The following is an 18,417-nucleotide window of genomic DNA, read 5'->3' as shown; positions in this document are numbered from 1 at the left end:
AAATATGATTTTTTATAATTACCTGGCACATAAGAAGTCGTACCATCAGAGCCAGAAGACTGCGAATTTTGGAAGTCAGCTGTGAAGTCCTTTTCACGTCTGGGGGATTCGGGCTCTCTTCTTTACAAGGTGAGTGATTCAGGAACAAATTAGAATGTATCATCTTTGCATCCTACATGTACACAATTCAGATTTGTCACAATAAAGACAAAGCTGGATTACTTTTTAGGTAAAATGCTGAATAAAATACCACTCTTAAAAACTCAGAGCAGTGGGGTTCTCAAACTTTTTGATTCTCAGGATGCCTTCATACTCTTAAAAATTATTGAGGATCCCCAAAACTTTTTGTTTACTAGGTTATAACTATCAATACTTATTGTATTAGAAATTACAATATTTATATTTATCAGTTATGTCAATATTTATTGTACTGAAATTACAACTGAGAACATTCAAAAATATTTGTTTACTAATTCAAATAACAATAAATCTATTATGTGTCAATGTAAGTAACAATACAAAGTTGGCACATTTTCCAAAATGAAAAATTAGTGAAAAGAGTGGCAGTGTTTACACTTTTTGCAAATATTTTTAATGCTAGCTTAATAGATGATAGCTGGATTCTCATATGTGCTTCCCACATTCCATCAGCCCTGAAAAGCAATTACACCACCACATGTCACATAGCTTCTGGAAAACTACACCGTACACTTGTGAAAGAATGAGAATGAAAAAGGCATTAATGTCTTCGTATTTATTACCATGAAAATGCTTTTGACCTCAAAGATACTCCCAGAACACACTTTGGGAGAATGGACCTAAAGGTAATGAAAAGCAAAACTAAAAGCAGAGTAAAGAAATTGATTAGTCAAAAAAAAAAAAAAAAGAAATTGATTAGTCAAGATAGAACAAGGAACTTCATTGCTTTTTAAAGAAGAAAGCTCAAGAAAAAATTGTATACTGGATAAACTTCTGCACAGTTACAGTAATTTACTCAGCGTTTACTAATTCAAAACTTGCCGTGATTTGGCTAACAGCTAAACTTAAGGTCATCTTTGTTTAGGTTAGTGGTTCTCAAAGTGTGATCCCTGGACCAGAAGCATCAGTGAGATCCAGGATCTTCTTAGAAATGCACATTCTCAGGCCCCGCTGCACACCTACTGAATCAGAAAATCTGGGTGGACCCCAGCAATCTGCATTTTCACAGCTGATGCTGATGAATGCTAAAGTTTGAGAACCACACTGGCTTAGACAGTCCTTCCTTCTTTCTGGAGAAAAGATCACAGAGAGAATTTTTTAATAAGAGAACAATATTTTTCTGAGTCATTAAAAATAATAGAATTATTTACTTGCAAGCAATACTTATACTGATTACAGATTCATGAAAGAGAGTCCCCTAAGGACATCTTCAAGCAACAGATCAGCTCAGCCTAAGTTATTACGACAAATATAAAAATAAACATGCATTTTTGTAGTTTAGATTAGCCTTCTTTCTAAGTAGTCAGAGTTAATAAGATTGCATACTATAAATACTTTAAGGCAGGCCTACAAAACTGAAATAGAACAGATATGCTCTGGCTTGTGAAGATTATCACTACCAGGCCATGCTTCCAGGCTGTCTGCCAAAAAATACATTTGAACTGCAAATACAAAATTACAGCCTTTCCAAACACATTGATATGAGGCTTTCATGTTGTTTTTAACAAATGTTAAGTAGATATATCATGATGATCATCTTGCTATACAAATATCAAATCTTTATGTTGTATACCCGAAACCAGTATAATGTTATATGTCAACTACATCTCAACAAGAATGTTTATAACTTTACAAAATTACTATGTGATACAATACAGGTTTGTTTTACCTTGTAAACCAAATATTCAATTGTATTATTTAGTTTGTTGAATAGGTAGATGTGGTATAAAAAGACTGCGACCCCCACTTAGAAAATCTTTTCTCAAAGGATGCTCCGGATGACTGGTCATAGGAACCCACAAAATTCCCACATTAATTTTCACCATTACCAAAATCATCACGAGAGGCCAGGAATGGCTGTTCTTTAATGTGAGTACCCAAGAACCAAAGAAACTTCTCCAAACCTGTGGTGCATTTTCCTTTCTCTCTTTTTCGTTAATGACTCTCTGCCAACAAATCTGTATGTGGGCCATGCCCAAATATGCATCAGAAGGCTACTAGAAACTCCTGAAATTCTGCATTAGAGATTCTGAATTTGTGATAATACCTTTGCCATATCTGACTCTGTTCCTTCCTCTAAGTTCTCCTTGAGTTGAGCTGTCTCACATTGAGGAACATAATGTTGCTCCTCACTCCATGCAACCTGCTGCTGAAGTTTTGAGTTTTCATTTTTTACTTTGTTGATCTGCTGCTGGAGTTCTGTATTCTTAGCCTTTTCATTGTCGGATATGAACTGCAATGTTTGAACTTGAGCGACCAATTTCTCAAGTCTAGATTTCAGTTTCTGTCTTTCACCCAGGTTTTCCTTTTCATGTTTCTGAAATTCCTCCTGTAAAGACAGGAACTCTTGTTCTCGGGTCTCTTTTTCCTTTTTCAACAAGTCCAGAGCAGAAGTGGTGGCCTTTTCCAGTTCTCCTTTGAGTTGCTGCAGCCTCTCTACCTCTTCTTCTTTCTTGCTTAAGGCTCTGTCCATCTCCATGCACTGATTTGCAGCTTTATTTTTTTGTTGCATTTCAGTCATGTACCTTTCCTGTAGACTAACATAATTGCCCTTGATCTTCTTAAACTCTAGCTGTAAGGTTTCCTTTTCATTCCTGGATTCCTGAAGATGTTTTTGGGTGTTAACTAAAATCTCATGCAAATTCTGCAATGTCTTCTGTGTATCATTCTTCTCTAGCATTACTCTGTATTTGTCTTCAATTAATTCTTCAACATTCTCCTTTAGCTTATTGATGATGTCCACGAACACGTGCTCTTTAGTTGTCTTCTTCTGCAGTTCTTCAACCTTCTTCTCTAAATACATGTTACGACGCTGTAGGTCTTGGATCAGAGTTTGCTGTTCTTTGTTAGTACGCTTTAATTTTCGTAGGACTTCGTTTAAAGCCATGTCCTCTTCCAGAGGCTTTGAGCTTTCCAAGCTCTGCTCTCTGTCGGGTGTCATGCAGTCCTCCCAAGATGCTCCACCACTCCAAGAAATGCCTGTCGGAGACCAAGTTGAGACAATCTCTGGACTCTCCCTCCCCTCCACTGCGACTTCCTTTTGGTGCCTGACTGACATCTCAGGAATATCCGTAGAATTCTGTATTCCTTTTGAAGAATGTGCAATCTGTAAATTATAGTAAATAAAATAAGTATGAAAGAGTAGAAAGGTCATGAGCTTTGAGGTCTGGCCTTGAATCCAAGATCCCTAGTTTGGTATTCTCAGTTCTGAAATAACAATGACAACATCTACTTCCAATACTGATGTCTAATTAACAAAAATACTTAAGTATTAATTGCTGAATGTATGTACAGCACCTAATAGCACAGCAGAGCACAAACAGTAGGTATATGATAGAGATATGTATTACACTTACTTTTACAGAGGAAAAATTAAACTTGGGTACTCTCACCATTTTCTATGACACAAACTTTTCTGAATACATATAACTTTCTTTGACTTCAAATGAATTAAAACAGATTTGTCCATCACCTTAGTCTGCAAAGTCTTTTTTAAAAGTTTATTTTCTATTGAGGTAACACTGGTTTATAATATTATGTAAGTTTCATGTGTACAACATTATATTTCTACTTCTGTATACCCGACAGCATACTCACCACCAAATATTTAGCTTCCATTCATCACCATACAGTTCATCCCCTTTACCCATTTCACTTATTCTGTTCATTTATTTTGAGTTTTTTCCATGTATGAGTGAAATCATATATTTGTCTTTCCCCATCTGACTTACTTCACTTAGCATAACACCCTCAAGATCCACCCATACATGTTGCTGCACATGGCAAGATTTCATCTTGTTTATATGACAGTAGTATTCTATTGTAAACATATAAAACATTCTCTTTATCCATTCATCCATTCACAGGCACTTAGGTTGCTTCCATATCTTGGTTACTGTAAATAATGCTGTGATGAACATAGGGGTGCATATATCTTTTCAAATTAGTGTTTTCGTATTCTTTGGGTAAATACCCAGAAGTGGACTAGCTGGACCGTATGGTAGTTTTTATTCTTTATTTTTGAGGAGTCTTCATACTGTTTTCCATAGTGGCCGCACCAATTTACATTCCCACCAACAGTATAGGAGGGTTCCCTTTTCTCCACATCCTCTCCTGCATTTGTTTTTTGAATTTTATTTATTTTTTTATACAGCAGGTTTTTATTAGTCATCAATTTTATGCACATCAGTGTATACATGTCAATCCCAATCACCCAGTTCATCCCACCACCCCCATCCCCACCACTTTCCCCCTTGGTGTCCATATGTTTGCTCTCTACATCTGTGTCTCAATTTCTGCCCTGCAAACCGGTTCACCTGTACCATTTTTTTAGGTTCCACATATGTGCGTTAATATACGATATTTGTTTTTCTCTTTCTGACTTACTTCACTCTGTATGACAATCTCTAGATCCATCCATGTCTCTACAAATGACCCAGTTTCGTTCCTTTTTATGGCTGAGTAATATTCCATTGTATACATGTACCATATCTTCTTTATCCATTCGTCTGTCGATGGGCATTTAGGTTGCTTCCATGACCTTGCTATTGTAAATAGTGCTGCAATGACCATTGGGGTGCATGTGTCTTTTTGAATTATGGTTTTCTCTGGGTATATGCCCAGTGGTGGGATTGCTGGGCCATATCTCTCCAGCATTTATTATTTGTAGACTTTTTGATGATGGCCATTCTGACTGGTGTGAGGTGATAACCTTGTTGTGGTTTTGATTTGCATTTCTCTAACAATTAACAATGTTGAGGATCTTTTCATGTAACTGTTGGCCACCTGCACGTCTTCTTTGGAAAAATATCTATTCAGCTTCTCTGCCCATTTTTTAATTGGATTTTTTTTGTTGTTGAGTTGTATGAGCTCTGTATATATTTTGCATATTAACCCCTAATTGGATATATGATTTGCAAATATCTTCTCCCATTCGTCAGGTTGTCTTTGTATTTTGTGGATAGTTTCCTTCACTGTGCAAAAGCTTTTTAGTTTGATGATGTCCCATTTGTTTGTTTTTGCTTTTGTTTCCCTTGCCTGAGGATACATATCCAGAAAGATATTGCTAAGGCCAATGTCAAGGAGTATACTGCCTATGATTTGTTCTACAAGTTTTATGGTTTCAGGTCTAACATTCAAGTCTTTAATGCATTTTGAGTTTTGTGTATGGTGTGACATAGTGGTTTCTTTTTTTCTTTTCTTGCATGTGGCTATTCAGTTTTCCCAACACCATTTATTTTTATTTTTATTTTTTTGCGGTATGCAGGCCTCTCACTGTTGTGGCCTCTCCCATTGTGGAGCACAGGCTCCGGACGCGCAGGCTCAGTGGCCACGGCTCACTGGCCCAGCCACTCTGCGGCATGTGGGATCTTCCCGGACTGGGGCATGAACCCGTGTCCCCTGCATTGGCAGGTGGACTCTCAACCACTGCGCCACCAGGGAAGCCCCCAACACCATTTATTGAAGAGATTATTGTTTCTCTATTGTACATTCTTCACTCCTTTGTTATAAATTAATTGTCCATACACGTGTGGGTTTATTTCTGGGCTCTGGATTCTGTTCCATTGATCTATGTAACTATTTTTCTGCCAATATCATGCTGTTTTGATTACTATAGCTTTGTAATATAGTTTGAAATCTGGGTGTGATACCTCTACCTTTGTTCTTTTTTCTTAGGATTGCTTTGGTTCTTTGGGGTCTTTTGAGATTCCACATAAATTTTAGAATTGTTTGACCTATTTCTGTATAAATATCCTTGGGATTTAATAGGGACTGAATATTTGATAGGGACTGAATAATAAGCATTGAACATGTAGATTGTTCTAGGTAAATGTTAATTTTTCTGATCTATTAGCATGGAGTATCTTTCCATTTATGTCTTCTTCAGTCTCTTTCAACAATGTCATAGTTTTCAGTGTACAGATCTTTCACCTCCTTGGTTAAATTTATTCCTAGGTAGTTATTCTTTTTGTTGCAATTGTAAATGAGATTTTCTTAATTTCCCTTTCTGCTAACTGATTGTTAGCATATATAGGTACACCACAGGTTTTTGTATGTTGATTTTGTACCCTGTAACTGTATTCATTTATTATTTGACAGGTTTTTTTGTGAAGTCTTTAGAATTTTCTATCTATAAAATCATGTAATTTGCAAATAGTGAGAGTTTTACTTCTTCCTTTCCTATTTGAATGCTTTTCATTTCTTTTTCTTGCCTAATTGCTCTGGCTAGGATTTCCAACACTATGTTGAATAAGAGTGGCAAGAGTGGGCATTCTCATCTTGTTCCTGATTTTAGGGGGACAGCTTTCAGGTTTTCAAATTTGAGTATGATGTTAGCTGTGGGTTTATATAGCTTTTATTATATTGAGGTATGTTCCTTCTATAGCAATTTTATTGAGAGTTTTTATCATAAATGGGGGTTGAATGTTGTTAAATGCTTTTCTGCATCTATTGAGATGATCATACAGTTTTTATCCTCCATTTTGCTAATGTGATGTATCACACTGATTGATTTGCAGATGTTGAACCGTCCTTGCATCCCTGGAATAAATTCCACTTGATCATGGTGTATGATTCTTTTCCTGTATTGTTGTATTTGGTTTGCTAATATTTTGTTGAGGAGTTTTGCATCTATGTTCATAAAAAATATTGGCTTGCAATTTCTTTTTCTGTGTGTTGTCTTTGTCTGACTTTGTTATCAGAGTAATGTTGGCCTCATAGATTGAGTTAGGAAATGTTCTCTCCTCTTCAAGTTTTTCGAAGAGTTTGAGAAGAATAGGTATTAAATCTTCTTTGAATGTTTAATAGAATATATCAGTGAAGCCACCTGGTCCTGAACTTTTTTGGGGGGGAAGGTTTTGATTACTGTTTCAATCTCTTTACTAGTGATTTGTCTATTCAGATTTTCTAGTTCCTTTTTTAAAAGTTTATTGATTTTTATTATTTTTTGGCTGCATTGGGTCTTCGTTGCTGCACACAGGCTTTCTCTAGGGGCGGCGAGCAGGGGCCACTCTTTGCTGCAGTGCACGGGCCCCTCACTGCAGTGGCTTCTCCTGTTGCGAAGCTTGGGCTCTAGGTATGCGGGCTTCAGTAGTTGTGGCATGCAGGCTCAGCAGTTGTGACTCGCGGGCTCCAGAGTGCAGGCTCAGCACTTGTGGCTCATAGCTTAGATGCTCCACAGCATGTGGGACCCTCCCAGACCAGGGATCAAACCCATGTCCCCTGCATTGGCAGGCGGACTCCCAACCACTGTACCACCAGGGAAGTCCTTCTATTTCTTCTTGATTCATCTTCGAAGGTTGTATGATTCTAAGAATTTGTCCATGTCTCCTAGGTTGCTGATGTATAGCTGTTCTTAGTATTCTCTTATAATCATTTGTATTTCTGTGATAGCTGCTGTTAATAGTCTCTTTTGTTTCTGATTTTATTTAGCAGAGTGCTCTCTCTTTTTTTCTTAGTGAGTCTAGCTAAAGGTTTGTCAATTTTGTTTATCTTTTCAAAGAACCAGCTCTTAGTTTCATTGATCTTTTCCAATGTCTTTTTAGTCTATTTCATTTACTTCCACTCTGATCTTTATTATTTTTTTTCCTTCTACTGACTTTGGACTTTGTTTGTTCTTCTTTTTCTTGTTCCTTTACGTGTAAGTTTGGATTGTTTGAGGGCTTTTTTCTTTCTTTCTTTTTTTGGCTGCACCGTGCCGCTTGTGGGATCTTAGTTCCTGAACCAGAGATTGAACCCGAGATCAAACCCATGCCCTCTGCAGTGAAAGCATGGAGTCCTAAACACTGGACCGCCAGGGAATTCCCTGAGATTTTTCTTTTGTCTTGAGGTAGGCCTGCATTGCTATAAACTTCTTTTAAGAGCTGCATCCCTATATGTAGTATTTTTATCTTCATTTGTCTTCATGTAACTTTTTATTTCTCCATTGATTTCTTCATTGACCCAATAGTTGTTTATAGCATGTTGTTCAGTCATGAACATTATCTGTGATTTTTTCCAGCTTTCTTCTCCTAGTTGATTCCTAGTTTTATACCATTGTGCTTGATATGATTTCAATCTTCTTCCATTTATTGAGACTTTCTTTGTACCAACATATGGTGTATCCTTGAGAAAACTTCATGTGCACTTGAGAATGTGTACTTTGTTGCATTTAGACAGCATGTTCTGTACAAATTTATCAAATATATCTGGTCTAATGTTTCATTTAAGGCTGATGTTTCTTTGTTGACTTTCTGTCTGGATGATCTATCCATTGGTGTAAGTGGGTGTTAAAGTTCCCTACTATTATTGTGTTGCTGTCAATTTCTCCCTTTGGTCCATTAATAATTGCTTTATATATTTTGGTGCTCCTATGTTACGTGCATACCTATTAATAAATGTTACATCTTCTTCATGAATTGTCCCCTTTATTATTTTTATATGTCCATCTTTGTCTCTTGTTACCTTTTTTGGCTTGGAGTCTATTTTGTCAGATATGAATATAGAGACACTTTCTTTTAACTCCCATTTGCTTGGAGTATCATCTTCCATCCCTTCATTTTAAGCCTATGTTTATCTTTAAAGCTGAGGTGAGTCTCCTGGAGGGAGTATATAGTTGGGTCTTGTTTTTCATATATATATATTTTTTTTTGGGGGGGAGGGTCTTGTCTTTTAATCTATCCAACCACTCTATGTCTTTTGATTGGTGTATTAAATCCATTTACTTTTAGGATGATTATTGACAGATGAGGACTTGGTACTGCCATTTTATCTTTTGTTTTCTGATTGCTGTCTATCTCCATTGTTTCTTTTTTTGTGTTTCTATTTTTTTTTGGTGGTTTTCTATGATGTTTCTCTTTTTTATGTTTCATGTATTTGCTCTAGATTTATGTTTTGTGGTTACCATGAGGTTTGTGTAAAACATCTCATAGATAAGACAGTCTTTTTTCTGCTGATAGCATCTTATCTTCATTTGCCTATACAGGTTCTGTCCTTTTCCTCTTCCCCTCTTGTTTTTGTTGTCTCAAATTATCCCTATTTATGTTGTGAGTCTGTTACCAAATTGAAGTAAGTATCGTTATGTTTTCTGCTTTTTTTCTCCCTTGATATTTCTGCTATATTACAGTGTTAACAATCTATTCTAACATAGAGTTGCAATTTTCTGATTCTATTTATCACCTTACTCGAAATTTTGTATACTTTTCCTTTTTGTTTTTGGCATAAGAGCTCCTTTCAACATCTCTTGTAAAGCACGTCTAGTGTTGATGAACTCCTTCAGCTTTTGTCTGAGAAAGCCTTTATTTCTCCTTCATATGTGAATAATAACTTTGCTGGATAAAGTATTTTTGGCTGACAGTTTTTAATCTTTCAGTATTTTGAGAATGTTATTCCACTCCCTCCTGGCCTATAGAGTTTCAGCTGAAAAATCTGCTGATAGCCTAATGGGGGTTCCTTTGTAGGTAACCATCCTTTTTTCCCTAGTTGCCTTTAAAATTCTTTGCCATTGACTCTTTTGTATTTTTAATAAAATTTTTATTGGTTTCCCTTAATGTTAACATCTTATATACCATGGCACATTGTTAAAATTAAAACAAAACAACACAATTGCATTGCTATTAACTAAACTCTAGATTTTACCAGTTTTCCCACTAATGTCCTTTTTCTGTTCCAAGATCCAATCCAGCATATCACATTGTATTTAGTACCTCTTTGTCATTGACTTTTGACAGTTTTAATATAATGTGTCTTAGAGAAGACCTTTTTGCAATGAGGTGATTAGATGTTCTCTTGGCTTCATGGATTTGTACGTACAGTTCCTTCCTCAGGCTTGGAAAATTCTCAGCTATTATAATTATTTTTTAAACCTTAATCTTTTTACATCCCTGATATGCTGTTGGTTTCAGTAATCTTTATTTTTATTTATTTTTTTCTGAAAAAAATCTTTATTCCAACAGGGCTCTTTATAGCAGTTAATTTTAGAATTAAAATGAGCAAAAATTCAAAGAGTCATGCTCCAATTATAAATCTCTGTTGTCATCACAATTTGGTCATGATTAATATTTTGAAAACTGAAAAAATCTTTATTTTATCTCCAAGAAAATTAAGCCAGGTAAAGAAAATTAACTTGAAGTGTTCTTTGAACTTCCTATTCACTTGAAGACATCATCTTATTTTTTTCCACTTATTTTTGTTTAATTGTGACATATACCTTATATACAGAAGCATGCACAAAACACTGGAGTTTAAAGAACAGTAATAAAGTAAGTACCTGTGTAGCCACCATCTTTCTCCCCCTGTGCCTTTTCCCAAAGGGAAAAGGCCCACGGGTATATATATATTTTTTAATTTATTTTTTGACCGCCCTGAACAGCATGTGGGATCTTAGTTCCCTGAGCAGGGATCAAACCCATGCCCCCTGCAGTGGAAGGTCAGAGTCTTAACCACTGAACCATCAGGGAAGTCACTCAGCTATTCTTTCTTTAGGTAAACTCCCTGCTCCCTTCTTCAACTCTTCTTCTTCTGGGATAACCCATTACCCTACTGTTGTCCCTCCTAAAAGAGTTGTATAGCTCTCATAGAATTTCCTTATTTTTTAAAGACTAACTCTCTTTTTCTACCTGTATCATTTCTAGATTTCTATCCTCAAGCTCGCTAATCCTGTCTTCCATAGGGTCTGCTCTATTTCCAAGGCTTTCTAATGCATTCTTCATCTTGTTTATTAAGTCCTTCAGCTCCAGAATTTGATTCTTTTTTAGAGTTCCAATATTTTGGTAAAATATTCCGTTAATCAATTTGATTCCTTAGCTCATTGGACTGCCTGATTTTCTCATAGCTCCTTGGGTTTCTTTATGACAGCTATTTTGAATTCTCTATCAGTTAGATCTCAATATTCCATGACTTTAAGTTTGGTTTCTGGAGAATTATCATTTTCTTTTTGTGATACAGTGTTACTGTGGCTCTTCTCTTCCTTGGTGCTTGATGAGTTGCTCCTCTGCCAGTGCATCTGAAGTAGCAAATACCTTTCTTCTTTAAAGTTTTTTTGCCCTCTCTTGATTCTAATGATTCAATAGGTTAGCAATTAGAGGTCTTTCTTTTGTTTTCCAGCAGGCGGCATACATAACACAAGTTTTTGGTTTCTCTTACCTGTGCTACCTCTGGTTACATTTGAGAGCTGGCACTTTCCACCCTCCATGGCCTCTGACAGGTGCCCTTGCTATTGCTGCTTGTGCCTCTAGGGTGGTTGGTGCCTTGCTGCTGCTGGTGCTGCTGGGGCACCGGGATGGTGGTGGGTGCTTCTGCCACACCCAAGATCCCCTGAGTCGCAGGCTCTGCCAACATGGGGGGAGGGGAAGACAGTGGGGATCATGGGCACCCTGTTGTGCCTGGTGGTGTCAAGTTCGTGGGTGCTGCCATTGCGGGCTGGATTTGGGGGGGCAGAGTTATGGGTGCCTCTGCAGCTGGAGAGATGAGGTTGTGGGCTCCACTGCCACTGCTGCCTAGTCACCTATGGTTGGCTAGTGCTACTGTGGCCAGGAGGCTTGAGTCATGTGTGCTGCCTCTCCTGCTGCTACTGGGTTCTCTGAGGCCATGGGCTCAGCCACCATGGCTGGGGGACCAGGATTGCAGGCACCACCTCCACTGTTCCCCCAGTTCTGCCTCCTCTATGCATTCCAGTCCACCCTCCTTTAGATGTACAGCTGCATGGAATTCTCCAGCACCCTGGTATGTTCAGCAGATGCATGTTTGTTGAGTTGTGGATGTTTTACTAGTTGTAGATTGAAGGGCTCAATCCACCATGATGTGGACGACACTCTCTTGTGAGGCCTCTTTTGAATAAAGACTTTTTTATTCCTCATTAAACCATTACCTCACTATGCTATGACTCCTGTGAACATTAGAAAGTCAGACGAACATACCTCATGATTGACTTTCTGCCTACAATACAGTTTGGGGGGTTTAAAAAAGGACAGTAAGTTGTAGTAAGAAAACACTAAAATGAACATAACAACCCAGTAAAAGATCTCTGAAGGGGTGGGCTAAATAACTTTCTAGAATTTAGGGATACTGGAACCTTATATTTAGTGTTGTTTTCATTGTTCTGAGATAAAGACAACTATCCTTACTGAGGCCTACAAGGTCCTGATATTGACCTTGATATCTAATCCATGCTACCTTTCCATCCTCATCAACAACATCCCTCTTCTCCCTCCAACCCAGCAACATTAAGCTTCCTTCAGATCCATGAATGAAGGTACCATGCTCCCTGCAGCCACAGGGTTTTTGCACTTGTTGTTACTTCTGCATGGAATGCTCTCCCACCTACTGTTACTTAACTACTCCCACTCATCCTTCAGAGCTGAGCTCAATTACCACTACACTTCAGGGAAGCCCTACCCAAATTCCCTGACCAGGACAGGAAGACTCCCATCTTACTTTTAGTCACAGCACCTATCATAGTTGCAAGTTTATATGTAATTTTATATAACATTATATACAATTTATATGTAACTTCTATTCACAGCACTTACCACAGTTGAAAGTTTACATTTACTTATACGATTATTTAAGTCTATCTCCTCTACTAGGGTGTTCTTTTCATGAGGACAAAACCCACAACCTTTTGGTTTTGGTTTTCTTTTTCAGCCATTTTATAACCAACACATAGCACAGGGCCTAGGACATGATAGATGCCTGAAGTTTTTATTGACTGACTGAATGGCTAAATGCAATGGGAAATAGGAAGGAACAATCTTGAGAAACCCTAATTAAACTGCGTTTTAAAATGTTCTTTTCCAGAACTCAAAACAGGTAAATAAAGTTCTCTTGTAAATGCTCCTTCCAAATAAATGAACAAAAAACCTGCTTATACTTGTAAATGATACATAACAGCTATAGCTTTCTCACCAAACTCACAATGATAAGGCATTGGTTATGCTACTCTTGGATTTTTATCTATTTGCCCACACAAATTCTTAAATTTTTAATTTTTTTATTCAGAGCGTACATAGACTTTATACTGTTGGCATCTTCAGCGGTCCTAGGATACTACATACCCAGAATCAACAATTCAAAGACAAATTAATGTTTTCACTTTGGTAGAAAGATAAACATTTTTTGCTTGTCAGTAGAAATCCCACATGATAGAAAAACCATAAACTTTTGTCAAATAATTTAATTAATACCTCGGTACTTCTTCCTCTTCTAACCTTTTCCTTACTGTAAACTCTGAGTTCCAATCAATATGATTCACCAAATATAAAAGCTTAGTATATTCAAGGCATCATGCAGATGCTAGGGTGCATAAAGGGATAAGTAAGACAGAGCCCTGACCCTCAAAGAAATTATCATTTGGTAGAACTAATCCCCAAGTATGGACTTGATTTTATTAGAAAAAATTGTTTCTAAATTGAGTAAGATCTCAGAAGGCATTTTCCCCAGAGAAGCAATGTCCCTCATGCTGATCAGATGATTTAGCACTACTTACAAAAATCTCAGATTACATAGTGTTTTTTGTTTGTTTTTTAAAAACACATCCTTTAATACCCTACAGGCTGTACTAACCATTAAAAATCTTACCTCCTCTGTTTTATAATTAACTCTCAGATCAAGCAGGTTAAAGCTATTCTCCTTATAAAGTGCTTGTTCAACATCACTGTGTAAATTTTCCTCACACAAGAAGCCTTGAGGTTGACTAGGGTTGAGGGAAGATTCCATGGCAGTACTATTAGCCAGTGACATTTCCATGAATTTCAGCATCTCTCCACTGAAGTGGATTAGAGGTGGCCTTCTAGGAGGTTGTCTGACACACTTAAGAACAAGTTGATCTTTATTTGTGGAAGTGCTAGTTCCCTTTGGATTTTCTTCCTTAAATGAATCTTCCTGTATATTGGTGTCTTCTGCATAATTATATACATGACGTTGGAATTCTGGCTCCTCTGTATAAGATAAGTCTTCTGTCAGATTTTGAAATATTACCATTTTATTATTAAATGCTTCTGTCTGATGAAATTTGCAAAGGGGTTCAAATTGTCTGAAGGAAGAAATGCTGGTGTCAACTGGCTGAGTTAATACATTCTGTGAGTAATTTCCAATGTTGACATCTCATTAGAAAGAGAAAGATGAAAATAAGAATTAGCTGACCTGAAATTTATGACTTAACAGTTACATTTACATTTATGAAATCAACTGTTGGAGGCTTTTATGAATTATATATATTTCAACCTTTTTCATTGAGTGTGTTTGTGCCAGCGGATACAACAAAACATTTTTACGTGGAGGAAGAAGTCATCGAGGGACTGCTACAAAAAAGCTTGTTATATATCATTCTTGTCAAATACCATTGCAACAAATTCCAAGGCATCTTCAAAATTCTTTCGTCGTACTGTAATTTTTAAATGTTTCAAAACAATACAAACACACAGCACATAGTATAATAGCAAACACACATAAACTCATTTAATCTCACAACAATCTCATGAGCTAGGTACTGTTATTACCCCTGTTTTACAGATAAGAAAACTGAAACATAAGAGATGTTAAGTCACTTGCCTAAGGTCACAGAGCTGGTAAGCAGTGCATCTGGGATTCCAGAATACTATTTCTAAATGCTATGCTATACTGTTTCTCAATATGACAAATTACCCAGATTTAATACATTTTAAAAAATCAGAAGCAAATAAAGACAAAATGGAAAGAAGTGTTACAAAATTAATAAATGACCCTTCCCTTCTACCTAAATTCCCTCATTTTCCCCTCCCCTGAGAGAACTACTATACTGAAGCTGGTAAGTATTAATTCTTCCCATCCATATTTTTCTAATTTTACTACTCATTTAAGTACCCTAAATAACACATATCAAGTTCCCAGACTTTCTCATTTTGTGACACCTTAAAGTCTGTAATTTTTTCACAGCACCCGTAGACCAAAAGAAATACTTAACAGTTCCATTTATTAAGTAGTTAAGCTCAAACAACTTAACTATTTTTCCTAACAACTTAGTAGCTGTTTAAAAATACACATAAGCTGAAAGAGAAAAATATTTTATTTCATTCTTAAACAACCAAACTTGCCTGCTAGTTGGGTACACGACTAAGCACAGCACAATGTCTCAAACCTTGGAATTAAGCTGGAAGCCAACCCTCACTTCCGACTTCACCCTGATTTTCAGGAAGTACTTGCTTTCTATCACAGCAACCTCCAAAAACCCATCTTTGCAAACAAGGCAGTATAGAAAGGATTATAGTATGGTTTTTATACTGAAATAGTGAACTATCTTAAGCTAGTAGCTTGTGGGGTCCAACAGATGTCCAGTATCACTGTTTTCTTCAAATTTCAAAATATCCTGCAGCACCCTGGGCAAATTGTGGGTATATACACCATTATTTTGTTTTAAATTTTTATATAAATAACACATTTTATATATATCCATATAAATGTCTATTTCACTTAAATTTTTGCTTTTCAGACTTAGCCATGTAAATACATGTAGATCTAGTTCATTCTAAAGGATTACACTTTATTCCCTTTCTGTTAGATATTTGTTTCTAATTTTGCTATTAAAAACAGCACTGCAGTAAACATCTTTATACACATTTCCTTGTACACTAATTTAAGAATTTTGGGGGGTTCCCTGGTGGCGCAGTGGTTAAGAATCCGCCTGCCAATGCAGGAGACACAGGTTTGAACCCTGGTCCGGGAAGATCCCACATGCCGCGGAGCAACTAAGCCCATGTGCCAAAACTACTGAGCCTGAGCTCTAGAGCCTGCGAGCCACAACTACTGAGCCCATGTGCCACAACTACTAAGCCCGTGCCTAGAGCCCGTGCTCCGCAACAAGAGAAGCCACCGCAATGAGAAGTGTGCGCACCGCAACGAAGAGTAGCCCCCGCTTGCCACAACTAGAGAAAGCCCGCGCGCAGCAACAAAGATATACAAACAAAAAGCTGTTTTCCCTTTCCCTCTTCATATTAAGAAGGCAACAAAGTTCACTACCCTAAATTTTAAAATATCATTTGTGAAGTCATTGGAAAAATATAAAATTAGTCTGAGTATGTTACAAAGTCATGGTAACTTTGCATGGTAGTAAATACTAATTTGGACAAAAAGAAGTCAGTATGTGTGGCTACCATCCAGTGATTTCCTAAAAGGTTTGGGACCCAGAAGGTGAAGGGATCTCTCAATTAATCAAAAGATATTTACAAAATATTATCAGAGACCTATTAGGGTCCACAAAACACTGTATTTCTACTTATCTGATACTTTCTATTCTAATACCTCATTATCAAGTCAAATCCAACACTGAACATCAGTTTTCCCTCCCTTCCCTATGCCACACTTATTCTCTCAGGCACTTGGGTTTGAAAACCAGGAGACATCTTTGGCATCCTTCTACCTCATCACCCATGGGCTACTCAGTTACCAAGTCCTGTCCGATTCTCCTTTAAAAATGTTCTTCATAACCCACACTTTCTTTCCCTCCCTACGGCATCATACTGGTCCATATTTTCTCATGACCTCCTCAGGTCCGTCAGGGGATGGGAGTAGAAAACAGGTCCAAACACAGAGTCCAATTCTTCTGCTTGACTTCCTAGGTCTTCCATAGCCTGAACCCACATTACTTCCCCAGTCCTCCTCTGCTCAAGTCAGATCAGGCTTCCTTCCCTGCAAATAGATCACGCTCCTTACCATCTCAGTAGTCTGCCCTGGTAAGTGCTTCTCCCTCCTAAAACTTTCCTATTTACCCATTCACCCAGTTTTTAAATTCCTACAACGTCTTTAGTCTAAACTTCCATCTCACAAGTCAGCACCTATTCGTTGACTGTTTTAGTTTTCACCATTCTTTCAAGGGTGTTAGTGTCTGCACTCACATACTATACAGACCTCAGGAGGAGCCCATTTACGGTTTTTCAATATCCCCTACAGCAAACCAACCAGTGTTGTTCAGAGAATATATCGAATAAATCCTGCACTTAAATGATTTATTTCTATTAAAACTTTTCAATCTGCAGCCACTTAACCACTCCCCTGGGGTATTTTATTGAATTACCAAATTAATAAGTAACTTACCAAGGTTTAATTTTTTTTCCAAACCTGTCATCATTTGGTTAAGGATCAATATAAAAACAGCCAGGGAGCCAAGCCGGCTGGGCAGGATTGGTGAGAGGCCAGACTTTATGCTCACCTTTTCCTCTGTCTTCCAAATACATAAATACTGCCTGGGACGTGGGGAAGGGGGTCTGAAACATCCTTCTTTTGTTTTCCAAATGCAAAAAACCGCCAGGGCCTTATTCCTTCAAAATTTTTCGTTTGCGAACCTAGAACTCCCAATTATAACACTCTTACAACTTTGTTCATTTGGCATAATCTACCAATTTCCTTTTTTTTTTTTAAGTTAGGCTTCCTTTTTTCATCTTTCATTCTGTCCTTACCCGATTTATGCTAGACTTAAAAACAACAAAAAAAAAACTTGTTCCAATGTTTGGACAGATATTCCAAAGACACTCCTAAGCTGTTTTAGAGTGGGTGTTAAAAGAGGTGTCACTGGGGGTACTGGCAAAAATTCTCAAATGTTTTTTTTCCCTTAAATTTTCAGTCGTATGTCAAATTTTAAACTTCTGAAAAGCAACTGTCTTATTTTCACCTCCCAACAACGCAACAAACTTTTCAGGTCGGACAAGTGTGCTCACTTCCAGGGATCATAGTTGCTCGGCTCCACAGTAAGGATTTCGGGCGGCCTCCCTCCGCACTGGGTAACGAGGGAGGGGGAAGAACGCTTTCAACCTTGCCCACGCACGGCTTTTCACACCTCGCAGCGGGGATGCGGCAGCGCTGGAACGTCCCAGTGTGACGTCGGCCCGGCCGCGCCCGCCCCTCGCGGCCGCAACGGCGCTCGCCCGGCTCCCGCGCCCTCTGACCCTCTCGAAGTTTCCATGCGCAGAGCTGGGAGGTTACACGGTATGAGACCCTCCACGTCCAGCAGCCCCGGGCTAGCTTATGAGTCCTTCCAAGGGAGGACACAGAGCGGGGAGCCGACTCGAAAAGCTCCGGAAGGAACAGTAAGCCCAGGCTCGGCGGGGAACAACGGGAACACGAACAGCCCACACACCTCGGGTCCCTCTCGCGTCCTGCGGGACGCGAGCTTCCGGCGCTCAGCCCGGCGCGGGGGCGGGGCTTCCGGTGGGAAGACGAATTCCGTTCGGGGCGGGGCTTCCTGTCCGGGTGGCTCGGTTGCTAGGCTTGGAA

At 38.2% G+C, this 18,417-nt stretch overlaps 1 protein-coding gene across 1 annotated transcript in view; it reads right to left on the bottom strand.

Moving 5' to 3' along the window:
* The window catches only part of CAGE1 (cancer antigen 1), a 42,737-nt gene that overhangs the window by 24,142 nt on the left and 178 nt on the right, over nt 1-18,417 (bottom strand). The window contains exons 2-5 of the mRNA XM_065886018.1: nt 17,981-18,114; nt 13,833-14,276; nt 2,246-3,294; nt 23-172 (exon numbers count right to left, since the gene is read on the bottom strand). Coding sequence (XP_065742090.1) covers nt 23-172; nt 2,246-3,294; nt 13,833-14,276; nt 17,981-18,114 — 1,777 coding nt within the window. The remainder of the gene's footprint in view (nt 1-22; nt 173-2,245; nt 3,295-13,832; nt 14,277-17,980; nt 18,115-18,417) is intronic.

Source organism: Phocoena phocoena, chromosome 10 (assembly GCF_963924675.1).
Source record: "Phocoena phocoena chromosome 10, mPhoPho1.1, whole genome shotgun sequence".
NCBI classification, from domain to species: Eukaryota; Metazoa; Chordata; class Mammalia; order Artiodactyla; family Phocoenidae; genus Phocoena; species Phocoena phocoena.
Note: the sequence above shows the minus strand (reverse complement) of the source record. Positions and strands in the feature narration are given on the sequence as shown.